Genomic DNA, 25,513 nt, shown 5'->3' with positions numbered 1-25,513 from the left:
TTTGGGATCAAACAAAAGACACATGAACTCTCCATAAGCATCAATGTTCACAAGACAATGAAATGGTCTCACTATGTGGTCAGCTAACTCACCTTGTGAGGGTACAAAGGGCAGAAATAATAACACTTGCTAGACTCAAAGATCCTTCCTCTCCATTCTCGTGAAGGAAAACTTTGATACAACGTTCAATTTCTTTCAACTGATCTTCACAAACAGGTACGGTGACAGCTTCCTGTTTCAAGCGTTCCACCTGTCTAATAAGACGGCTGTTTATGTCTGTTGCGTACCGCTGCAGGGTCATCTCAGTGGCAGTGATGAACTGACACACTGTTGGGGGTGGCTGGGGCGCATACTGCACTTCGTATCTGTAAACAGAGAAAGAGGTGCTTGTAAAGAAAGTTCACGCCTTACAAAATATGAAAAAAGACAATATGGAATACTGAATTTGATCTTCCAACCTTGAAGAGTAGAAATCATTATTTCCATTTTACAGAAAAGGTCTCGAAAGCGAAAGTAACTTCCTAAGATAACTTGTTAGTGAGCGATAGAATCAATATTTGAATTCAGCTCTCTTTACCCTGATCCAACCATGCTTACACTGGGATACATTTTAATCAATTAGGAAAAACACACTGTCTTTTAAAGGAAAACATGAGCTCAAACCCTCTTAAAACCAAGAGAAAAGTGACTCCGTTCAAATTCCATCTATCAATCATTTCTTTCAGAAAAATAAAATACTATGCAATTAAAAACATGAACACAACTTTGCTTCCAGTCCCAATGAGAAGTAAAGAAAATGGAGAGTGATCAAACTTACTTCCTGTAGAGTTCCTGACAGCGCTCTACTGTGGTGTTACAGATGAGCTCTTCCATCCAGGTTTTCCATTGCTCAATTCGATGTTTCTGAAATATAGCCTTTGGATACTGCAGAGCTACGGTTGCATAGTGGTGCAGTTGCTCCAGACAGCCTCGCAGCACTGAGCGCCTCTGCTGCAGGAGGGTACCGACTTCCCCCTCCAGCTGCTCACACTGGCTGATCAAGTGGGCCTGGCCAGCATTCTGCAGAAAGGCTGTTGCTGGCACATAGCTTGGAGGACCTTTGGGTAACAGATAATTATTGATCACAATGAAACCATTTCAAATCAGCAGTCACTGAAAGGCAGTACAAACCAGAACTCCACACATGAACACAACAACAACAAAACCCACATGCTCACAGGTACATCTAAAATAAGTCAATCCATACCAAGGTCCATTTGTGTGCTTATCTCCTGAAGCAAACTTGCCAGTTGTGTTGCTTCTAAATTATTGAATGCAGCCTGATAATGTGTGATCCACTGTTCAAATTCATTCAGCTTCACCTGGATTGCTTCCTGAACAGCTCTTTGCTGAGTCTGTAGTTGAGTGTGTTCAGAATACCTAATGGAAGGAAAACATTGTGATTGCTCTTCTTTCTTCTGTGGACTTTCATCACCCTGAAAGTACATTCTGCTTACACTTGGACTGCCTGGTAAGCTCCTTTTCAATCTTGAGGGCACTGCTCAAATGTCCTTTCCTTCTCTGGTTTTTCCTGACCCTACAGAGTTCCCTAACTACACTCAGAACATTTTAAATAAAATTCTACCACATTTGCCAGGGTTACGAGTTATTTGAAGTATGGAAGACTGAGACTTGACAGGTCTCCATAATCTCAGCGTCTCCGGCAGTGTTTGGCACTTGTACATTTAACCACCCTTCACTGAGCTGGGCAGCCGCTCTGTGCAAGGTTCATTCACTTAGATCACTTTAGTTTTAACGCTCAAAAAAACTCAGCCAGGTAGACAAGATCCACTGTACAAATGAATAACGATTCAGATACAAACTGCAGAGAGAAAACCAAACCCCAGGTTTTCTGAATCCAAGTTCAGTGTTCTAACCACCATGTCCACTATCTCCCATAGTTACTCAAACATTTAAATTAAATATAATAAAGCAGAAAATTTAAGTGAATTCTGCTTTATTAACACTTTGAAACTGCAGTTCCTGGGAGAGCTTTATTTATCTGAGTTGCTGCAATAATTCTAATTCAATGTTTACACAAAAATACGAAAATTATCCTTAATGGCATATCTTTAGAAATAAGAGTTCAACACTTGTTTTAAACCTGTGTTGCAGAGTATGAGAAGGATGATCCACTCCTTCAGCTCCTTCTAGAAACTCTATTTCTTCCAACAGTTTGCCCTGCAGTTTTTCCACATCTGTTAGTTGCTCTTGCAAGCTCAGGTATTCATCTAAACTGCTGTCCAGCTTGGGAAGTACAACCAGCATCTCGTCCCTATTCTTAAACCAGTTCACCTGTAAAAAGACATTATTAGGAAGATTCTTATATAGGGCTGACTATGAGATATGATGATGTCTGTCAGAAGGATCATGTTAGAAGGACATTCTGCACATGTTACTCTATTAAATCTCAACAAAGCTGGGGTGTGTGTGTGTGATGGCATCACCCATATTTTTAATAAGATAACTAATGTGGGTCAATTCAAACAGCCATAAATGAAGACTCAATTCCACAATAACACGCAGTTACCAACACGCCACACAAAACAAGATTAGCATCACTGGCTACCACGATATTAAAATCAAGAAGGAGGGAGGCTATCCAAGTAAAGAACACTTAAAATCCTCATTGGTAAACACTTTTCAGTCTATTAAGAAAGGTATAATTTTTTCAAATCATTAACCCACCTCCCACGTGTGAGAGTGATTGTGTCTTTGCATGGGAGCATTTCTTAGTAAAAGATCACAGCAAACTGCGCCTTACTTCGCTGCCATTTCAGTTTTATACACTACAGTCGTATAAAACCAATTTTTAGAAAAAGTTTCACTCTTGGACTTCCCTGGGGGCACAGTGGTTAAGAATCCACCTGCCAATGCAGGGGACACGGGTTCAAGCCCTGGTCCGGGAAGATCCCACATGCCACGGAGCAACTAAGTCCATGCGCCACAACTACTGAGCCTGCGCTCTAGAGCCCACGAGCCACAACTACTGAGCCCATGTGCCACAACTACTGAAGCCCACGTGCCTAGAGCCCATTCTCTGCAACAACAGAAGCCACTGCAATGAGAAGCCCGTGCACCGCAATGAAGAGTAGCCCTGCTCGCCGCAACTAGAGAAAGCCCGTGCACAGCAACGAAGACCCAATGCAGCCAAAAATAAATTAATTAATTAAAAAAAAAAAAAAAAGAAAAAGTTTCACTCAAGTTTTTTTTTTTTTTTTTTCTTTCAGTATGCGGGCCTCTCGCTGTTGTGGCCTCTCCCGTTGAGCAGCACAGGCTCCGAACGCGCAGGCTCAGCGGCCATGGCTCACGGGCCTAGCCGCTCCGCAGCATGTGGGATCTTCCCGGACCGGGGCACGAACCCGTGTCCCCTGCATCAGCAGGCGGACTCTCAACCACTGCGCCACCAGGGAAGCCCCACTCAAGTTTTTTATGGACATGTTAACTTTTTTTTTTTTTGGACGTGCCACTCAACTTGAGGGATCTTAGTTCCCCGACCAGGGCTGGAACCTAGGCCCCGGCAGTGAAAGCGCCGAGTCCTAACCACTGCACTGCCACAGAATTCCCTGGACGTGTTAACTGTTTTTTTTTTTTTTTTAATTTGGTTGCATCAGGTCTTAGTTGTGGCAGGCGGGCTCCTTAGTTGTGGCATGCATGTGGGATCTAGTTCCCAGACCAGGGGTCGAACCTGGGCCCCCTGCATTGGGAGGGCGGAGCCTTAACCACTGTGCCACCAGGGAAGTCCTGGACAAGTTAACTATTAACCAAAAGATGACGATGACTTATTATCATTGGCCTCACCTTAATTTCAGCTACTCTCGAAGAAAAAAGGCTGCGAGTGATCTCTCGTTCCATCTCTCTCTTGCTCTGCTTGCTCTCGGCCTGCTGGCCCCCTCCACCATAGACGGCACCAGCAAACCCGGCCTCACCCCCAGCTGTCCAGTCCACCAGGGGGTCATACACAAAGGCCTCTAGCAGCGTCAGCAGAGTCTCTCTGCCACGCCGCATAATGTGTAGAACCTGTTTTCAGAAGACTTTTAATTAAGTTTTGCCACAAGTTTCCTCATTAAAATGTAGTTTTTCATTCCAAAGGATTTGTTGATTTAAACAGGTACACTAAGAGGTGTAAGAGAAAAAAAAACCACATACCTGCTCACATGAAAGCCTAAAAACACCTTCTACTCCAGTTACACCCAGTGCTGTTTCAATGTTCTGTGTCATTCGAAAAGGTACTTTCTCAGGAACTCTAAGGCTTTTACCTTGAAAAGACAAATCATTATATTTTTGTCCTTTCACCAAAATAAATTCGACCCTCATATAAAAAGTCCACTTTAATTTTACCTTTTTCAAAGCAAACATTGTAATCTATGTGAACAACCTCTCCAGTCGTCATATCTATGAGAACATTATCCAGATGTCTATCTCCAAGGCCAATTATATATCCGACCATAGACATGACTGCAGTAGATCTGGCATAAGACTAAAGAAGAGGGGATGGGGGAGCAAGTTAAGCATCATTAGCAAATTTCCTTCCAACATGGACTTGATTCTCTAAAATTTACAAACCTCCATAATCCTACTCCCTTATTTCTAAATAAATAGCTAGCGCTCTGCAGGGACGCTGCACGTGGTCACAGAAACCCTGCACTGAGCAGCAGCATACGACACGGGTCGGTCCTACTTAATCACTATCAGAATGCAGGATTTAAAAAAACAGAACAACTATTCTTCAGCCTCTCTAGTTTTTCCCTTTCTAAAGTTTTTATTCTCCTTTTCATTTCATCCATAATCCCCTCCATTCTGCCTTCATACAGTCATGGCTATGCCTCATAAAAATAAATGTAATATAAGATTCAAATGCAGGTCTCAAACTACCAAGTCTGGAGGGAGGCAGGAGGAGGGTGAACAAGACAAGACAGGAAGCAGGCAAAGAAACAATACTACTGATGATAGTCTAAAACAAAACACATACCTGTGTGACTCTCCACCATTCATCAGGGGTGGTGCAAGATGACCAAAGCTCTTTAGCAAGGAGATTTGGGGGCGTGGCCTCCATTAACTCTTCTAATACTGCCTTCATCACATGAAGAGGCCAATCCCGTCGGGACACATCCAGACTAAGTCCAACTGCTTTCAAAGCAGGACTAATTTTACTATAATAAAGTTCACTAGGACGGGGTACAATTCCAGGATTCTGAGGAGTTTGGTAGGAATCTTGGGCCTTTAAAAAAAAATTTTTTTAAGGAAAGATCAACTTTGTTTAAATAAGGATAAAGATTACCTTGAATATAAAGTGGTATTTTAAAAACTGGTTTTTCAGCGGAACTCTCTACTTAGCTAGCTAAATCTCATCCATCAAATAGCCAAGTCGTCTGGACTATGCATCTTTCTTACAAATCTACATATCATTTTCTTAATTTGGTATTACTACTTTATTGAAAACTCTGTCTACTGTTATATTTTCTTGAGGTTCAATTCAAGCTCAACATCCAAGTTACATTCTTCTTTGTAACACATAATTCTGTTTAAAATTTATCACTCATTTACTGCACATATTTCATTCTTCACCAATATGACTTAATCAATGTAAAATTAACAACAGATATTCAGAAACACCTTAGACAAAAATTTAAATAGCCCTTCTCTAATTCCACCTCCAATTCACCTCCTCAGTACCTGTTCTGTAGTCTCCTAGGCCTACCTAAAAAAATTTGAAGCCTTTCAAACTCTTGCTCCTTCCCATACCTACCCTACTTAGATTCATTTTATCTGTCTAGATGTTGGAACCTGAAGTTGTGACTGTTTAAAAATTTATCTTCTTATCTGTAGTACTTAGTACTACTCCTGTCATATACACTAAGCACTCAGATACTCAGCTAAAATGAATTCTAAAGAACTGTTCTAAATCATAATAAATTTCACTGGTACAAAATAGGATGCCACAGTGATTAACTCCAAATTTAAAGTTGTGTCTATTCCTTCTTTAACTCTTATAAACTTGGAAAAAACCTCAAGGGCAGTAAGAATAGAAATATGTCACAGAGAACAGACTAATATATATACTTGTTTATTAACATTCAAATAAAGGCACATATTTTAATTTTAATCAACCTTTTGTGCTTGTAAGGCAGCTTCCCGTTGTTGCCATCGTTTGTAAAGACCAAATAAGGGTGTGGCTCCATCCACCCACTGGATTAGGCCTGATCGAGTTCCTAGTGGTGTTACCGAATAGTGTCGAGCATGGAAACGGGGTGTTTCCTGGCGATTGATTGTAGCAAACATAGTATTTACAATAGACAGAAACTGCATTATTCTCTCATCCAGATGTAAATCCTCCAATCCTATGGAAACAAAATTAAAGTAGCTAGAGTAGGTGACCAGATGGGGTGAAGCGCAATGGGATGGGAATGGGACTGGAAACATACCACTTTTTTGTGTTCCTCTCAATTAGCAACAGCAGTCAAGAACTGACAGCCAAAGAAGCACAATGAGAGCATTAGAGAACATTCTATTCAGTCACAAGGTATTAGATACTAGCATTATTAGCTGTACCTCAGTTGCCCTGCTTGTATAAGTTCATAAGCAAGAAGAGAGGAAGCAATGGAAAATCATACCACACAGCCTCCAACCACTTCTAACAAAATACAGGATACTCCAGGCTATTCACGACATATAGATACTCACCTAAAACAATCCTAACACACACACACACACACACACACACACACACACACACACACAGTGTTAATAATCAGACAAATGTTCTTCTTTTAAATCTCACCTTTAAAAAGATAAGGATAGCTCTTCCCATCTGATCCGAGAAAGAGAAGTTTCTTTGGCTTGGTTTTGGTAGGTAAGATTGTGATGGTTCCACCCACACTGTGGATTGTGACAGTGTCTCTGGCTGAGACTTCTCCAGGAAGAGCAATTTCAGTGTTAGTCATGGCAGCCAGCCATGGGCTGATTTCTTCAAGACGCAAGATGTAACTTGCACGTTTCTGTGCTCTCTGTTGCAAACTCAGCATTATCTATATTTAAGATAGGAAAAGTTTACAATACCATTACAACACTTATTTTCTTCTACATTCAATCTGGCTTTAAGATAAATTTAAAATACAAACACCTCCTGTCCAGTTCTTACATTGAATTTGATGTTACATATTTGGGCCATCCTGGGAGGGGAAACACTGGTGTGCTGATATGCTCTAGGTGATTTCTACTTTGTTCAGACCTCTCCCACCTCCTCTGTACAAATATGCAATGAAATCATAGCAGATGGAAAGAAATCACTACTGTGATCACAAAATTCAAGGCTTGTAGCAAATTCCCCACTGTTAAGCTATGTCCAATCAATGCCCAAACAAGTCACTTCAGTCCTTGCAACAGAGCAAAAGATATAGCCAGCTATTGGCTGTCAGGTAGACACACCCTTAAGGAAGCCATCTGAAAATGTGGTAACAATTTAGAGCTCTGTCTACTTTAAGTATGCAGAAAAACACACAATCTCTTCTAATAACTCGCAGGAGTGGATCATGTATAGCTGTATCTCTACTTGTAGCTAACTCAATAATCTACACCTGATTTAATGAACACTGGGCTCTGCTTTCATGTGAAAACTTTTAAATCAATCTTTAGCAACATTTGTTCATAAAAGGAAAAAGACAACTGGAAACACCTCAAGTATCCACTGACAGGACAAAGGATAAACTGTGGTACTGTCCCATAATCTATCAATGTTCAGCTGTATATAAAATATGGATGACATTAAAAAAAAAAAAAAAAAACCTAATGCTGATCCATCAATTATGGAAGTGGTAAACACATGCATGTACATACAATATAATCTCATTTATATGAAGTTCAAAAACAGGAGAAGCTAAACAATATACCATTTAGAAATGTATCAATAAAAACTTTTTTTTAAAGTAAGTAATGATTAATTCAAAATTCAGAGCAGTGGTTGTGGAAAGGAAGATATAATTATGGAGGGACATAGGACTTCTAAAATTTTTCTCTGTGACTTATTTCACACACACACACAGGTTTTTTAAAAAGTATTCCCCCTGGGAAGGGGGTGGGGGTGGGGGAAGGACTGGGATCAGCAGATACAAACTAGTATACATAGGATGGATGAACAACAAGGCCCTACCATATAGTACCGGGAACTATATTCAATATCCTGGGATAAACCATAATGGAAAAGGATATGAAAAAGAATGTAAATCTCTATATATGAAAGAGTCACTATGCTGTACATCAGAAAGTAACGCCACATTATAAATCAACTATACTTCAATTTTAAAAAAAAGTATTCTCCCTGTCTCCTCCTCTGGATTTCTTGGTTGACTTACTGAGAAGAACACAAAGAAGCAAGAAACTACTGCTGAAACACGAGAAAACAAGTTTTGGCTAGGCCACACATAATAAACTTCATCCTTCATGTTAGTGCTCATATCTTGTGCTTCTAAGGCATTTCCCCTGAAGTTAGAGCATTTCCTCTAGTTTCCTCTACTTTGCATTTACTAGTTAAAGTCAGGTGTGTTTTTTGTCTCTACACTGTATCTTTTAATAGTTTTTTCATTACTAAAGTTAAGGAAATCAGTTAAGAGCAATATAGGAAAGGGATAGGGAAAGAAGGGATAAGAAAAAAAGCTACAAGGTAGCTTAAATAGGCTCCCCTGGGCTTCCCTGGTGGCGCAGTGGTTAAGAATCCTCCTGCCAATGCAGGGGACATGGGTTCGAGCCCTGGTCAGGGGAGATCCCACGTGCCGCGGAGCAACTAAGCCCATGTGCCACAACTACTGAGCCTGCGCTCTAAAGCCCGTGAGCCACAACTACTGAGCCCACGTGCCACAACTACTGAAGCCCACGTGCCTAGAGCCCGTGCTCTGCAACAAGAGAAGCCACTGCAATGAGTAGCCCGCGCACTGCAATGAAGACCCAACGCAGTCAAAAATGAAATAAGGGGCCTCCCTGGTGGCGCAGTGGTTGAGAGTCCGCCTGCCGATGCAGGGGATACGGGTTCGTGCCCCGGTCTGGGAGGATCCCATATGCCGCGGAGCGGCTGGGCCCGTGAGCCATGGCCGCTGAGCCTGCGCATCCGGAGCCTGTGCTCCGCAACGGGAGAGGCCACAACAGTGAGAGGCCCGCGTACGGGAAAAAAAAAAAAAAAAAAAATGAAATAAGTAAATTTAAAATAAATAAATAAACAGGCTCCCCCAACTAGTGGTGCTATTGCTGAAACAGATGAAAACCAAAGAACATACAGAATTAAGGGGACCAAAACATAAAAGATAAGGATTCCCAAGTATTTAGATACACGAATCATCCCTCAAACAGGCTATGCAGAATTGCTGTCAAAGAATTCCTTATAGGGCCTCCCTGGTGGCGCAGTGGTTGAGGGTCCGCCTGCCGATGCAGGGGATATGGGTTCGTGCCCCGGTCTGGGAGGATCCCGTGTGCCGCGGAGCGGCTGGGCCCGTGAGCCATGGCCGCTGGGCCTGCGCGTCCGGAGCCTGTGCTCCGCAACGGGGGAGGCCACAGCAGTGAAAGGCCCGCATACCGCAAAAAAAAAAAAAAAAAAAAAAGAATTCCTTATAAAAACTGATGTTGTTACATGTGAATATTGTCTGTTAGAAATACTGAACACCACTCCACCAAGAAAAACTACATAGGTCCAAGATTAAATTTCTTAATCTTTTATGAGAAGAATATAGCAGGCAGTCAGTATTTAGCTCAAGGCCACACCTCCTTCCCTAATTTCTTACAGTACATTCTTCCCTGGTATAAACCCTCAGTAGGTTAAAGTTTGCCACCCTAGGCCCACTCACCCTCAAATTTTTAAAAATGAAGAAAACACCTTTCTCTATATTCTTTACATGCAACTGACCACTGGCTGCCTTCCATGGGCTTAGAAAGTTCTCTTGTGTTCAAAGTAAAAAGAGTCCCCTTGCTTAAATTTTTCATCTCAGGGAATTTCCTATTTCAGTAGCATTCTTGAGATTTTTCTGTACCTCTTTAAATGGAATCCAGCTGCTTCCAGGCTTTGCAGGGTTTGATGGTGTCTTCAGTTTTTCTAGGGCATTTTCTATTGCATCACCGTAGTTATCCTGAAACCACTTTTCATGAGGCGTTTCTGCAGGGGCCGCCGTGATGCTCCTCACATGCTCCAAAGCAAACACAATGGGCTTCATCAAAGCCGTGTGCTTCTCCCGCATGATTGCAATTTTCTCTTCTCTGACCAGAAAGACGTAAAGTGTTCAATACAAACAAGGAACAATTTAATTGTCACGTGTAAGTAAACAGTATCAACGAATAGTCAAAATAAGGTAATAAAATATTAGCAAAGTAACTGACTAAAAACAGCATTGCAAAAAATCCAGCAAATAAAAGAGGCGCCTTCTCTTTTCAACAAGTGGTGCTGGGAAAGCTGGATATCTGCTTACAAAAGAATGAAGCTGAACTCTTACCTTTTACTATATGTCAAAAAATAAGTCAAGATGGATCAAAGACCTTAACATAAAAGCTAAGGCTTGGGCCTCCCTGGTGGCGCAGTGGTTGAGAGTCCGCCTGCCGATGCAGGGGATACGGGTTCGTGCCCCAGTCTGGGAGGATCCCATATGCCGCAGAGCGGCTGGGCCCGTGAGCCATGGCCGCTGGGCCTGCGCATCCAGAGCCTGTGCTCCGCAACGGGGGAGGCCACAACAGTGAGAGGCCCGCATACCGCCAAAAGAAAAAAAAAAAAAAAAAGCTAAGGCTTTATTTAAAACTCTTAGAAGAAAACAAAAGAAAAAATTGATAAACTGGGCTACATCAAAACTAAAAAATTATGTGCATCAAAAGACATTTTTTTGGACTTCCCTGGTGGCGCAGTGGTTAAGAATCCGCCTGCCAATGCAGGGCACACAGGTTCGATCCCTGGTCCAGGAAGACCCCACATGCCACAGAGCAACTAACCCCGTGTGCCACAACTACTGAGCCCATGTGCTACAACTACTGAAGCCCACGCTCCGCAACAAGACAAGCCACTGTTGATGAGAAGCCCGCGCACCGCAACGAAGAGTAGCCCCTGCTCTCTGCAACTAGAGAAAGCCCGCATGCAGCAAAGACCCAACACAGCCAGGAATAAATTTTTTTTTTAAAGATTTTTTTTTCACTCAAGAGAGTGAAAAAGACAATGCATAAAACAGGGGTAAAATATTTGCAAATCATGTATATGATAAGGGATTAATATCCAGAATATTTAGAGAGCCCCTAAAACTCAACAACAATAAAACAACCCAGTTCAAGAATGGGCAAAGGATTCAAATAGACACTTCTCCAAAGGAGATACACAAATGGTCAATAAGTACATGAAAATATGCTCAACAGTATTAGTCATCAGAGGAATGCAAATCAAAGCCACAAGATACCATTTCACACACATTAGGATGTTACTATCAAAAAGACAGAAAATAACAAATGTTGGCAAGGATATGCAGAAATTGGAACCCAGTTTACCAGTTCCTCTACAAGTTAAACATAGAATTACTATCTGACCCAGCAAATCCACTGGCTCACACACAATTAAAAGCAGGGACTCAAATAGATATTTGTAAAGCAATGCTAATAGAAGCATTGTTTACAATAGCCAAAAGACAAGAGCAACTCAAGTGTCCATTGACAGATGAGTGCATAAATAAAACGTGGTATATCCACACGATGGAATGCTATTTAGCAATAAAAAGGAAGGAAATTCTGATACATGCTACAACATGGAATGAACCTTCAAAACATTATAAGTGAAATAAACCAGACACAAAAGGACAAATACTGTATGATACCAGTCACACGAGGTACTCAGAATAGTCAAATTCATAAAGACAGAAAGCAAAATAGTGGTAACCAGGGGCTGGGGATAGGGGAGAAGGGAAGTACTATTAAATGGGTACGGAGCTGTTTTGGGATGATGGATAAGTTCTGGAACTGGACATAACACTGTGAATGTACTTACTGCAACTGAATCGTACACTTAAAATTAGTTAAAATGGCAAACTTTATATGTATTTTACATTAAAAAAAAGAGGCAGCTATGTTTTTGGAGTGTAAGTATATGAAAACATACTTGCGTAAGGTATTGTTGTTCTGGACTCTCTTCACCTCATCTTCCAGCTGCTGAATTCGTCTCAGGACATACATGTGTTGCTGTAACAGAACTCCCAACCAGAGCTCATCCCAGAGAACAGTGACCCTGCGCAGCTCAGCCACGAGCATCTGAACCTGCACACACGGCACATTCAAATATGCTCATCTACAAATCTACACACAGCACAGTTCTGCAAACACTGGATATTGCAAGTGAAATGTGTGCATCTTGTTCATTAACCAATTAGAGAACCTTGATCAGTGATTCTATCAGTAAAGATTTATAAAACCAATTTTGGTTATTTTAAAAGCTTTACTCTTTGAATAATATTTCTGTAACAGTTTTATGGGTTTAGTTTTTAGGTGAGTTTTTTGGGGGGTTTTTTTGGGTGGGTGGTTACAATAAAAATTTATTTTAAAACATATGAGTTGGGTTTTTTGTACCTGTAACACCATAGTTGGGTTTGCAGATGACAGTTTATCTACAATTTTGCTGTAGCAATCCTGCATCATGGCTTGGTCTTCATTCAATCCACTTTTAGGCTCATCCTTATTGCTATCTTGAGAAGCAGGAGGACTTCCTCCCTCACATTCAGAAACCAGCAATTCTTCTCCTTGAATATTGCCAAGTAAAGTTGGAATTGCAGAGGAAAATTTATTTCCTAAAGTGAAATGGGAGAATAAGGTATAATTTGGATACTTCTCCATGTGCATATGTTGAGTTAGGGAAAACATCAATAATGTATTTGATCCCAGAGCAGTCATTTAACTGATTTTGCCTTCTGTGCACTAAGCTGAACAAAGATCATGGATATTTTGCCTTTTTACAAGTTCAGCTTCTATATTTATTAATATTATAAGCTAATAAAAGATAAATGGGGGGGCTTCCCTGGTGGCGCAGTGGTTGAGAGTCTGCCTGCCAACACAGGGGACACGGGTTCGTGCCCCGGTCTGGGAAGATCCCACATGCCGCGGAGCGGCTGGGCCCGTGAGCCATGGCCGCTGAGCCTGCGCGTCAGGAGCCTGTGCTCCGCAACGGGAGAGGCCACAACAGTGAGAGGCCCGCATACCGAAAAAAAAAAAAAACGATAAATGGGGGAAAATATAATAAATGAGTCTCAACAAATAAAGTGTTCCCCCAGCCAGAGTCCAGAACTTATTTTCAATCCTTGTCTGCCAGCTAATTCAGCTCGGTGAACCTGAGATTCCTCCAAGCCTTGGTGGGTTACTGTGAGACTGAAGATATCGTGTAAAGCACACATCCTGCTGCCAGACATGGTAGTTACTCACTCAGTAAATGGTGTTATTACTGTTACTATTATTACTATGGAAAAATTACAAACTCTATCAACTCTGGAACTTTGCTCAAAAAATTTTACCTAACAAACGTTGTTTGCAAACTCATTTATACTTAAAGTAGCAGTATTTTAAAATTCCTTACCTGAAGCCTGTGATTCACTACTAAGTGATATGGTGCCCACTATTGCAGGATACAATATGAGATGTGGGGAATCTTGAGCCACACGGCAGAGAAGGTTACAAATACTTTGGCGTACATACACTTCAGGGTGGTTTAAGCGTGAGAAAAGTTGTGGAATAATTCCTTCAGGATAAGAAAGAAAAATACTTTAAAGTTATTAAAAACAGTCAACATGGTGGAGGCAGAAGGATAAAACTTGATATATGTCAGCATTAGTTCTAAGAACCTCAAATTTCTCCCTGTGATAGCAAAGAACCATACACAATAGTTCTTGATTTGCAAGTTTAGTTAGGGTACAGAGCTATAATCAAAATCCTAAGCAATTCAAAAATGTTATAGAGAAATATATTTTCGTGAGTGCCTGTAAAAGAAGGCAGAAACAGACAATTTTTTCAAAGGGTATATGAAAGTTTTTGAAACTTATTCTTACCACTCTCTCCAAAATTCCTTTTGTATATAAAAAGCTTCCGCCTCTCAGCCTTCCATTTCTCTGAAAGGTGGGAGGGAAGTGGTATAACAAGCAGTCCAGAGTGTCCTATGAACTAATATAGCTATTTCATAACACACTCAAATAGTAAACATAGAGGAACTTTTTTTTTTTGCCACACCACTCAGTATGTGTGATCTTAGTTCCCTGACCAGAGATTGAACCCATGCCCCTCTGCAGTGGAAGCGCAGAGGCTTAACCACTGGACCTCCAGGGAAGTCCAAGGAACTATTATTTTTCAACAGTCTTATTATATTCTACCCAGAAATAATTTTTCCTGAAGCATTTTATTTAGACTATCACCTCTCCATGGCGCAGTAGGTGTTGTTTCCAAGCCATGTTCCAGATACTGCCTAAGCTCTCCAGCATGCTTCACAAGCAATCTGAGCAATCGCAACGTGGCCATCACAATCACGTCATCCGTGCTCTGCTCTGCTCTGTGACTTAAATGTAGCCGAGGGTCATCTTCATCTAAAGGAATCTAAGGATGAAAAAACAAAAGGAAAAAATAAGACAATTCCAAATACTGTTTCCACCTACTAGAAAAGAAATTTCAAATTAACTTTCCTAATAGAACACTGTGCTACCTACCTGACCAGCATTGAGTTTAAGGAAAGTAAAATATGCACTGCAAGATAGTTTGTACAGGCTGAAGATTCTATCTACAACTTTCCTCCACACTTTAATAACTCCTTCTGTTGCACTTTCATCAAGTTCTGAAAGCCATGGGCAGCTTGATATTAACTGACGCCAGATAACATCAACCATGTCATCTTCCTCATTATCTTCACTTTCTGTTATCTGAAGTGTTATATCTTCATCCTGAAGAAAACAGGGCAAAAAAAATTGCTATTTGGGGGCACAAATTAAAAAAGGGAGAAAGGTACGTGATTTTCCTAATATATGCAAGCATTTTCTCATTTATGAAAGACCAAGATACTCCACATTTAGTGTTATACATATTAAATCAATGTTACTATGCTTCTCTTTATGATATATTCACTAATGTAGCTAATGATGAAGGATATAAGCATTTAGCAAAGATCAAAGATTTAGATTTGGGGAATTTAAATGCTTCAGAGTTACAACATAATACTCTGCCTGCAGAGAATTACCTTACTCTCTCTACAGTACTGCACATGTACATAACACCAGCTTTGACAGACACTGATATATGCTGAAGTCTAGAGCAAGAACTAAGTCAACACAGTTTTATCTCAGCAAATAAAATGCAAACTTCTAAAGTCTACAACTAAATACTTAATAGTTGTAACATTCTAGAATTCATAGAACTTTGAGAGGGGAGGGAGTAAATGCTACAGACCATCTAGTCTGCTGGTTTTCAGCTATGGCTGTATATTTAGAATCACCTAGTAAAACTTCAATAAACCCTCCCATCTCCAACACATACACAAACGTTCCATCCGGAATATGTGGAGAAGGGCTTAGACACTGGCATATTTTAAAAGCTTCCAAGCCAGTATTAAGAATTTCTGATCAGAAGAGCAATTAAAAAAGAAATCTACATAAAACAAACTTCGCCTTTTTAAACAGGACCCTAAGGAAATGACTTGATTTCTCAAGAAATCATATTCTTCTTATTAGAAAAATACTTTAACTCACTTTCCTCTTATCAAAGTTTCATTTGAAACAAAACATTTAATCGAGTATATGTGATTTAGAACAGTGAACTTGACTCTATTTCCCCCAAACACTGTATCATGTTTTCCTTGCCTGAATGCCCGCTGGCCGACAAACAGCCTGACCAAGAATACCATATATTCTCTCTTTTTCTTCTTCGGTTATAGTGTCTGGGAGCAGATTCTGAACTTCAGATTTTTCTCTAGGCAGCAGACGAACACCTTCTCCCTGACTATAAAAATAAAACAAATCATCAGTATTTCAGCAACCTAAACTTCTCCATGTCAGCAGAGATTTTAAATCTCTAGTTTGTGGGCTTCCCTGGTGGCACAGTGGTTAAGAATCCGCCTGCCAATGCAGCGGACATGGGTTCGATCCCTGGTCCAGGAAGACCCCACATGCCGCAGAGCAACTAAGCCCGTGTGCCACAACTACTGAGCCTGCACTCTAGAGCCCACGAGCCACAACTACTAAGCCCATGTGCCACAATTACTGAAGCCCACGCCTAGAGCCCGTGCTCCACAACAAGAGAAGCCACTGCAATGAGAAGCCCGCTCACCGCAACTAGAGAAAGCCCACGCGCAGCAACGAAGACCCAATGCAGCCAAAAGTAAATAAATAAAATAAATTTATAAAAAAAATCTCTATTTTGCAATGCATTAAATAAATTACACATTTTAACATACATACCTAGCATTGTCAACCACCTTTCTGCCCCACCTGTAAGCCCAACTAGCCAATGCTGCCCAAGATTTGGCTACTTCAGGAGCCTGTACTGAAGATAGGTGATACAACTGTCCCAAAATGAAGTCGGGTTCTCCAACTCCAATATGTACTGCCATAGTGGAGAAAAAAATAACAATGTCACATTCATAAATTTCTAATGGCATTCCCATTAACATTTTAGGATTTTACTATCTGCAAATAAGTTCTATAATATTATATAGTACATAATTTGATAAAGCACACATTTGTATTATGCTTTTCTAAAGGGCTAATATGTTGAAATGAATCACTCAGCTTCCCAAGTAAGCTTAAATTATCACCCTGTAAAACACATCTATGTCTTTCATGATACTGAACTTTACGAACAGTTCAGGTGTCAGATGTGTTCTAGAATGTCTTATATTTTGGATTTGACTGGCCATTTCCTCACAATTAGATTCAGCTTAAACATTCTGGCAAAAATAATAGATAGGTGATGAGTATACAATTTCATTCAATCAAAGATTCATGAGGTAAATATCTTTATTTCCAGTTTAGAAGTGAAGAAATCTCCTCCTATAGTGCCACTTGCCAATATGAAGATTTATAATGATCACAAGACATATCCCTTGTGAATAAAGACCCCTATAGTACATAGATTAGAATTACTTAGTAAGACCAATGTAAGTAACTACAATTCTAGGCTTCACAACAACAAAATGAACGACATGAACAAAATTCTCATGTTTCAGCAAAAAGGTTAGTTATCTCCCCATCTGTAAAACCTGGACAATCGTGCCTGCCGTAACAGGCACTCAAACACTGAATGAATTAACTCTCCTATTTGTCGAGTACCCTTCTGTTACTAGCACTAGTGTCAGGATGTGAAACTTGAACCTTTCTGTAGTTTCTGTGCTCCACAGTCAACGGGACCAGAGGCCACTATTCTGTATCTTTGTTGTTCCTCCTAGCATGAGGTAGAATTTTAGATATCACAGGCAGGACCTTACTGCCAGGAAAAACATCAAGGTTCATAATAGCACCATGAACTGGGGAGGTGGGGAGTACAGCCTGGGAGGCGGAGTTCAGTGACTTCCACAGTGGCATCAGATGCTAAAGAAATGTGCTTTAGTCACTTCTGGGCAATATAATATACTAAATTTCCACAGAAACAGTTTCTGTGGCCAATTATAGCCAGCCTAACACTGTAAACTTTAAAGTAGGGGGAAATAACTTCTAAAATTAATATTTTAAAGCTAATCAAACAAATCCTACCTGTAGATTCGCTCTCGATCCGAGGATACTCTTCTTCCATTGTATTAACAGATGGTAGTTCAATTAGAGTGAGTATGTTTTTAGATAAAGTAGAAAGACCTGTAAAGTTCTGCTGCTGCTGCGCTCTGTAAACCTGTTTCAGCTGCCCTGAAATTTCCTTCCATTCTGCCTGGATCCATTTAGCCAATGTCAGAATTGACTTGGCAACAGCATGTTCAGCCTTGGCAGACTTGCAGAAAGATATGGCGCAGGAACTCAACATCTCCATTGCGTGTGTTGACTGGCCTATAAAAAATCAAAACACCAGCCCTTAGAAGCCTTAGAAGCAAACAAATGACATTCTTTCAGGATAAAGTAATATTGTAAATTCAGTGATAATCAATGAGCTCTGGAAACATTTCCTACTTTAATAAACAATAACAAAATTACCTCTTTTAAAAGCACCAAATTGCAGAGGTAAGTCAATTACACATAACTTACTCTTCAGGACCCAAATTTTCTGCAACAGTTGAGAAAAATCAACTTTTCTATTATTGCCTTACACCATACACGGTAACATTCACACACATGATTTTTATTATAGTCTTGTATTAATCATAATTCATTTTACTAACCTGCTGTATATAGCAATTTGGTTTTTTCAATGTCAAGTTCAGGCCCCCATTTTTCATCCATTTGACCTTGAGTTGATAGTTTTTTAAAATGCTGGACCAAATCCTGAGCAGTGGTGGTCTTTCCCAGCTGAACCTCACTACATTGTGCCAGCAGTCTTGTTGCAAGTGACACATTCCCCCGTTTTCTAGCAAATTTTGCTGCTGTTAGACCTAATTCCATGAGATGGCTTCTAATTGGAATTGTTTGTTCTGGAGAGAAGAAAATGTTTTATTAGTCCTTGCCTGGTCTAATCCCAGAATGCACAGAAACATGACCAAAAAATGTCTTCCCCAACTATTCCCTTCCCCACTACCTCCCTAAATAAAGATAATTCGTTTTTCATCATCTTTAAATCCCTAACAGCTAGCATAGTGCTTGGCATACAATAAACAATAAATGTTTGTTAAAATAAATGTATACAACGGAGTAGACAAAAGTAAAAATCATTCAGTATAAGAAATTTAACTTTTGGGCTTCCCTGGTGGCGCAGTGGTTGAGAGTCCGCCTGCCGATGCAGGGGACACGGGTTTGTGCCCGGGTCCGGGAGGATCCCGCATGCCGCGGAGCGGCTGGGCCCGTGAGCCATGGCCGCTGAGCCTGCGCGTCCGGAGCCTGTGCTCCGCAAGGGGAGAGGCCACAGCAGTGAGAGGCCCGCGTACCGCAAAAAAAAAAAAAAAAAGAAAGAAAAAAAAAGAAAGAAATTTAACTTTTTAGCTTCTGAATCATTTTAGTAAAGAGCCTAAGCCAAAGGGTGGGGAATGAGGGTAAGGCTAGACCATCCCCCCTTCTTGAGTAAGTACCCTCTGCCCTTCTACCATGCCATTCTCTCCTGGTTTACTCCTACCTTTCTGAAGAATCTTTCTCAGTCTCCTCGTCCACTACCCACCCACTATAATTGGTGTTCCTCGGGGTCAGTCCTAGGCTCTCTACTCTACTCTGCATACTCTCCCTGGACAATATCATCTGCTCCTGTGGCTTCCATTACCATACAAACGCTGATGACTCTTGAATCTTTATCTCTAGCCCAGACCTGACATCTGAGTCCCACCTGCCTACCAGTCACCTATACTCTGGCATTTCAAAGGCACTTTAACCTGTGTTACATGGAATCCATTTTCCACCTCCCTCCAAACCTACTTCCTTCTCTGTCTTCTCTTTCTCAGGTAAAGGCACATGATCAATTTGGCTACCTGAGCAGGTGCCTGGCAGTCATCTTAGCCTTTACTTTCAATCCTCATATCACATCTGCTTTTTTCTGTCCCTACTGCTACTACCTTGGTTACCTTTAGCAGGGACTTCAGCCTAACTGGTCCCTCTGCCCCCAGCCTTAGCCTCTTCTAATTCATTCTCCAATCTGCAACTGAACTGATCTTACACAAAGGTAAATCTGAACACTTAACTTCCCTTTCAGGCCTTCCCACTGTCCTTCCGATAAAGCCCCAACTCCGAAATTTGGCTTATGAGGCACTGATGCTTACACTGCATTCTAATCTCAATCTCATCCAGCTTCATCTCTTCCCATTCTCCCTTAGGCGAGAATTGAGAATTGAGTCATCTAAGAATCTTTTACTACTGCTGCTGGACTTCACACATGATATTTTCTCTAACTAAATCAGTCTGCCTTCTTTCTCATCTCTACCCCCCCACCTTGGTCTCAGCTTAAATGTCACTTCCTCCCCAAGTCCTTTTCTGATTCCTAGGATTAAATCGGTGCCCTTGTTGTGTTATTTTAAGCACCATGCACGTGCACTTCCATTTAGCACACCATATTACTGCTCCCTGCTTGATGACAATTTTCCCTGCTAGACTCCAGAATCCCTTTGGTCCTAGGAATGCAGAAAAAAGGCTTGTCTTGTTCACCATTACATCCCAACTTACAGCACAGTACCTGGCACAAAGCACATATTTTGACAAACAGTTGCTGAATAAAGAAAGAAAAGTAAGGAGGAGTGAAGTTCTGTCTCCAAATGTAACTACTGAGTTACTGACTTTTTCTTCTCAGTTTTAAAACTTATTCAATATGGGAAGGATGGGAAAGGAGATGATATTTGTATTCCTATTATATGCCATGCTCTGTGCTAGGGCTTTTATATACCTTGTCTCATTTCCTATAATCCTTACAAGAATCTCATGAGTGGGGCAACCCCCATAACTGAAAAGCAAAGCGACTCAGAAGTTTAATGACTTGCCCTAAGGTCCCTCGATTTGCAAGTGTTGGGCTAAAGAGCCAAACCCAGGTCTATCTGGCACTGAGGGTCCAAGTGAGTCACAGTTGCCACTAATCACCCTGCACTACAAGTCCATATCCCAGCATTGGCTTACTTAAAATTTAATACTCAAATTTACTCGGTAACCCTAGTGACCACATTTTTGACTAATTCTACAGAATTCTGGCAACTTTTCTGCATTAGCGTGAAAAGGAAATTGCTAACATCCCTTTAACATGACATTTCTTTCTTAAAAATGAGACCTATGAATATTGATACAAATACTAATTCTCTAACTATTCAATTGAAGCATTTAAAACATTCACGGTACATTGTATCTGACAAAGAATTTGAATCCAGAATATTTAAGTCGTATGACTTCATTAAAAATGGATAAGAGTTGAACACTTATAAAATAAGATATACAATGGCCACTATTCAAATGAAAAGATGCTCAGTATCATTAATCGTCAGGAAAATACAAATAAAACCACAATGAGATACTATTATATATTCACTCCAGTGACTAAAATTAAAGAACCACTATAGCAAGTATGTAGATGTCAGAAGGAGTGTAAAATGTACAATCACTTTATAAGAAACTGCCGAACTATTTCAAAAGTCAAACCATTATGACCCAACAATTCCAATCCTAGGCGTTTACTTAAGAGAAAGGCAAATATATATCCACCCAAAGACCTGTACATGAATTTCACAGCAGCTTTAGACATAATAGCCCAAACTTGAAAACAACTCAAATATCCATCAAAGGATCAACAGATAAACAAATTGTGGTATATTCATACAATGTATATTCATACGATGTATATTCATACAAATGGATACTACTCAACTATAGGAAGGATGGCACTACTGACACATGGAACACAGGGAACCTTAAAAAATTAAATGCTGAGCAAGAGAAGCTAGACACAGAGCATACTGTACCATTTATAAAAAAAAAAACGTTAGTAAAGACGAGTCTAATCTATAGTGATTGGAAGCAAATCAGCAGTTGCCCAAGACAGGACAGATGGGAGAAATGACTGGCAAGAAGCATGAGGAAACCTTTGGGGGTGAGATAAGTATGCTGTATCTTGATTGTATTGGTGGCTACACAGGTGAAGAAATGTCAAAATCATGAACTATACACTCAAAATGTGTAATTATATCTCAACAAAGCCATTTTTAAAAAAAGCTAATTACCTTTTATTTTCTCCAACAAATGACTCTGGTACATGGTATATCTTAATGCCTGCATCCACGGCCTGACATCATGCTGTTTACATGAACGCAAAGCTTCACTGAAGAGTGGGATAAGACAGTCCTGCCAGAGAAAAACCAAAACTATTTAATGTAAACAGGCTCCTTATATGACCCCACAGGTAAGCTACTTCAGATCTACTCCAGATTTATCTATTAAACGCTCCCCTTTCTTCACTGTATCTTCTAATCACAAGAGAAAACAACACGCTAAGGAGAAAAACCTTTGTTTTGCCAAAACAAAAAACTTTTTTCAGAATATTAAGTCCAATTTATCACTGTACTTATCAATAAAGCAGTCACATTTTTATAAAAAAATAAACAGCTCATTTACTATAACGTAGAAGCTAAGTTACAGAAAAACATAAAACTACTGCTTCATAAAGAGATTCTCAAAGATTATTTCCCTTGGGAAGGGCCCATCTTTGGTTAAACTTTACCCTATTTGGAAGGAGGAGGCACAGTCTCTTTTCAGTCAAATCTGAAATTTATATAATCTGGTATACATTTACGTAAACAACTCCTCTTCCAAAAAAAGGGAGGGAGGGAGGGAGAAAAAAACCTAAGCAACTAGCCATCCTTGAGATCGTACATCTTAGGTTCCATCTTCCTCACATACTTCTCCAATAAAAATTTGCCTGAAAATGGAATTTTAGATTTCTGGATTTACTTACTAGCTTGTTCAAAAAATGCTACAAATGCTATTTTAAAAATGTGAAAAACAGCCTTTGTTCCACACTAATGTCTAGTAATGTTCAGAAAGATATCCTGGTTAAAAATACACATATACACACCTCTGTTGAAAGTCTGCTAGAAACTGTGTTCTCCAAAGCAGAAGAGCAATACAGCTGTAAGGTACTTAGAACTGGCAGAGACTGTGAAACCGTTAAAGTAGAAAGTCTCAGTGGCCCAATAGCTATGCGGCAGGTTTGCTTCAAGTACTTCACCACGTTTCTGAAAGAAAATATTTACTGCTAATTAATAAATAAGATTTTCCAACTTGTAACCACTAAAGGGATAAGGCAGTGTGATAAGATGCTACTATACTGGCATCCAAAGTGGGGGAAGAAAAAGGAACTGCCTGCTCTTAAGTAAAATGACACAAGCAAGTCAAGATATCAATATTAGCTTTTGGGGATATAAAACTTTTAATTTTACTTAGTTTCAACCTCTGTATATTAGCAAGTGACATTCACATATCATACGACTTCTACAACTAAAATGAAGCTATCATGCCTAGCGCTGCAGTGATCTGGTAACTGTCTCACCCCCACCAATCTACACACATTTACCATATGGTACACATAATGCATATTTACCTCCTTAGGATTACACTTACTCAGTTATAGACTGCCACTTCTGATCTTGTTCTACGTGGTTTAAAGCAGTTGCCAAACAAACAGAACTTCTCAACAACTGAACTTCAATGGACTTCTGAAGTTCCCTTGGATCTGGACTTAACATGTTAGGAAGCAGTTTTTTCATATCTACAGAAATTGAATAAGTTCCACTAAGTTAATTCACTTTTAATGTACAAGAGTAACAAGATACCTTGACAGTATTAAAAAATAATCACCAATGAATACCTCCTTTCATGTTTAAGTTCATATTTAAGTTCAGGCAGTTTCATATTAAGTTCAGACACTATGATTAAGCATTTCTGGTAGCTATATAAAAATACTTCACATAAAATAATACCTCAGACCTCTCAAAATGAGTTCAAAGACTCAAAAATCAGTAAGTCAACCTACTACTTAAAGGGGCAAACACTGAATTTCGCAAGTCAATGTTAACACACAAAATATTCATAATACTAACTTCAGTATTACATTTTACAAAATGCTCCAGTTGTGACAAAGAACTTAATTAATGAACCACATCAAGATGTCAAGCAAAAAAAATATTTAAACACGACTTGCGCTTTTTCAAAGAAAATGGCTAGATAAATCTCTAAGTGTTACAGTAGCCTTTCTTAGTTTGCTTAATTTAAACTATTTTTCATTTGCTAAATCAAAGGTAAAGGCAACAGCCCTAATTTTGTGCTTCACACTCTGCCCCAAAAAATGTACAGAAAAACTTCCAGATTTTCCACTAAAATATACTAAGCCAAACATTTTAAACAACTTGTTCATTAAAATACTTCATTTTAAAATTATCTCAAATACCTATTTTTTCTTTTGATCCTCCAGCAAGTAGATTGATATTTTCTCCTGGTAACAATTCTAATTGCTCAGTACATTCAACAAACTCTCCAGATTCAAAACTGCTTAGTGATCTGTAATTAAAATATTGGTTAGCTTGTTTTACATTCTATCCAGCCTGTGGAACCATTCAAAAATACAGAACAAATTCTAGAAAAACAAAGCAGTTATACAGAATTCCTTTGATGAAAGTTCCTTCCACGTAGGCCACCATTTTATTTTTACTTTGAAGATGTGACTACCATCTTAATTAGAGTGGCAAACTGGAAAGTCATAGCTACAGACATTCAGTTTAGCATACTCAACCCTCCATGTTTCCTTCCTCTTTTTGAAGTCTGTTATCCTTGGGGGCCCGACCAAAACACTAACAGTAGAGCTCTGCAGGGCAACTTCAACATCTAGTTCTCCCCAAGCTACCACTAAATTCCCTGCATGGCCTCACTGCTCACCTAAAGCGTAAGCCCTAGTAGGTCTCCTATTCTATTATCTCAATCTGATATCCTACTCCTGCCTTCTTTCATTGCTGGCCTCCCTCCTCCTCTCCCTTTTCCACTGTTTCCCGGAACCTGTTTCTCTTCTTTCAAAGAATTTTTCCTTCCCTTCTCCTCACCTTACCTGAAAATGGTACACCTCTGGAACTCCTTCCAATAGTCTGTAGCTTCAATGCCAGGATGAGGGCCTTACCCTCCTAGCAACCCACTGCTACTTCCAGATCTTTCACTCTGTTCCCATTGCTATTACAGCTGTTCTCCAACCAACAAGATGACTTACAGTTTCTCAATTTCCCTCTTTTCCATTAATCTCTCATCTTTTCCTGTCCCTCTCACTATGTCACCTCCCTTACATTTCCAGCACTGAATACAGCACTGGAAATGTACATCACTTGACTGTACCTGCTTCTACCTTAATAAACCCCAAGCTGGGATCAGTGCAACCACCAGCTTCTCAGGTGAGCCATAATCACTTGTCACTGATGAACTGTCTCGGTGTGGTGACCAGCACACTTATCATTTCTGCCACCACAGAAACAGCAGGTCTGCTGTGTCCCCACTATGCTCTACAATGCCCTTGCACTTTCAGCTAATGACTGACACCTCAGAAAAAAAACAAACACAGACTTTCATTTTCTCTACCTTTACCCCCCAATCCACATGCACTCCCCAAACTGTATGTATCCAACTTTAACTGCTTTCCTTGAGGCACAGGAAAGGTGGAGTCCAGTTAATCCTTCAATCACTGTTCTTTACCCTGCTTCTTCAACCTGTCTTCTTATGGCTCCTTCCCCTAGGCTTAAAAGAACATTTAATCTCTCCAATATTTATAATAAACACACAGTACTCTGTTCCAGCCACAGTGTTCTTTCCTTGACTTCATTACCCAATTAACCTAACTAAAACTTTTCAAGTTTCTCCACCACTCCACAGTATTCAACCTGGCT

At 40.1% G+C, this 25,513-nt stretch overlaps 1 protein-coding gene across 2 annotated transcripts in view; it reads right to left on the bottom strand.

Annotated features, from left to right (window-relative positions):
• SMG1 (SMG1 nonsense mediated mRNA decay associated PI3K related kinase) overlaps positions 1-25,513 on the bottom strand; it is a 95,598-nt gene that overhangs the window by 19,881 nt on the left and 50,204 nt on the right. For both annotated transcript variants that reach the window (XM_082645881.1, XM_082645880.1), the window contains 24 exons: positions 24,040-24,149; positions 23,214-23,361; positions 22,669-22,828; positions 21,818-21,938; positions 18,365-18,613; positions 17,751-18,035; positions 16,461-16,605; positions 15,864-16,002; positions 14,721-14,951; positions 14,433-14,610; positions 13,604-13,765; positions 12,607-12,824; positions 12,143-12,297; positions 10,053-10,275; positions 6,821-7,067; positions 6,151-6,380; positions 5,012-5,260; positions 4,381-4,519; positions 4,189-4,298; positions 3,841-4,059; positions 2,144-2,334; positions 1,247-1,419; positions 818-1,097; positions 93-365 (listed from right to left, as the gene is read on the bottom strand). In XM_082645881.1, the coding sequence (XP_082502007.1) occupies positions 93-365; positions 818-1,097; positions 1,247-1,419; positions 2,144-2,334; positions 3,841-4,059; positions 4,189-4,298; positions 4,381-4,519; positions 5,012-5,260; positions 6,151-6,380; positions 6,821-7,067; positions 10,053-10,275; positions 12,143-12,297; positions 12,607-12,824; positions 13,604-13,765; positions 14,433-14,610; positions 14,721-14,951; positions 15,864-16,002; positions 16,461-16,605; positions 17,751-18,035; positions 18,365-18,613; positions 21,818-21,938; positions 22,669-22,828; positions 23,214-23,361; positions 24,040-24,149 (4,635 nt within the window). The remainder of the gene's footprint in view (positions 1-92; positions 366-817; positions 1,098-1,246; positions 1,420-2,143; positions 2,335-3,840; positions 4,060-4,188; positions 4,299-4,380; positions 4,520-5,011; positions 5,261-6,150; positions 6,381-6,820; positions 7,068-10,052; positions 10,276-12,142; positions 12,298-12,606; positions 12,825-13,603; positions 13,766-14,432; positions 14,611-14,720; positions 14,952-15,863; positions 16,003-16,460; positions 16,606-17,750; positions 18,036-18,364; positions 18,614-21,817; positions 21,939-22,668; positions 22,829-23,213; positions 23,362-24,039; positions 24,150-25,513) is intronic.

This window comes from Mesoplodon mirus (genome assembly GCF_964341445.2).
Source record: "Mesoplodon mirus genome assembly, chromosome: 15".
Taxonomy (NCBI): Eukaryota; Metazoa; Chordata; class Mammalia; order Artiodactyla; family Ziphiidae; genus Mesoplodon; species Mesoplodon mirus.
Note: the sequence above shows the minus strand (reverse complement) of the source record. Positions and strands in the feature narration are given on the sequence as shown.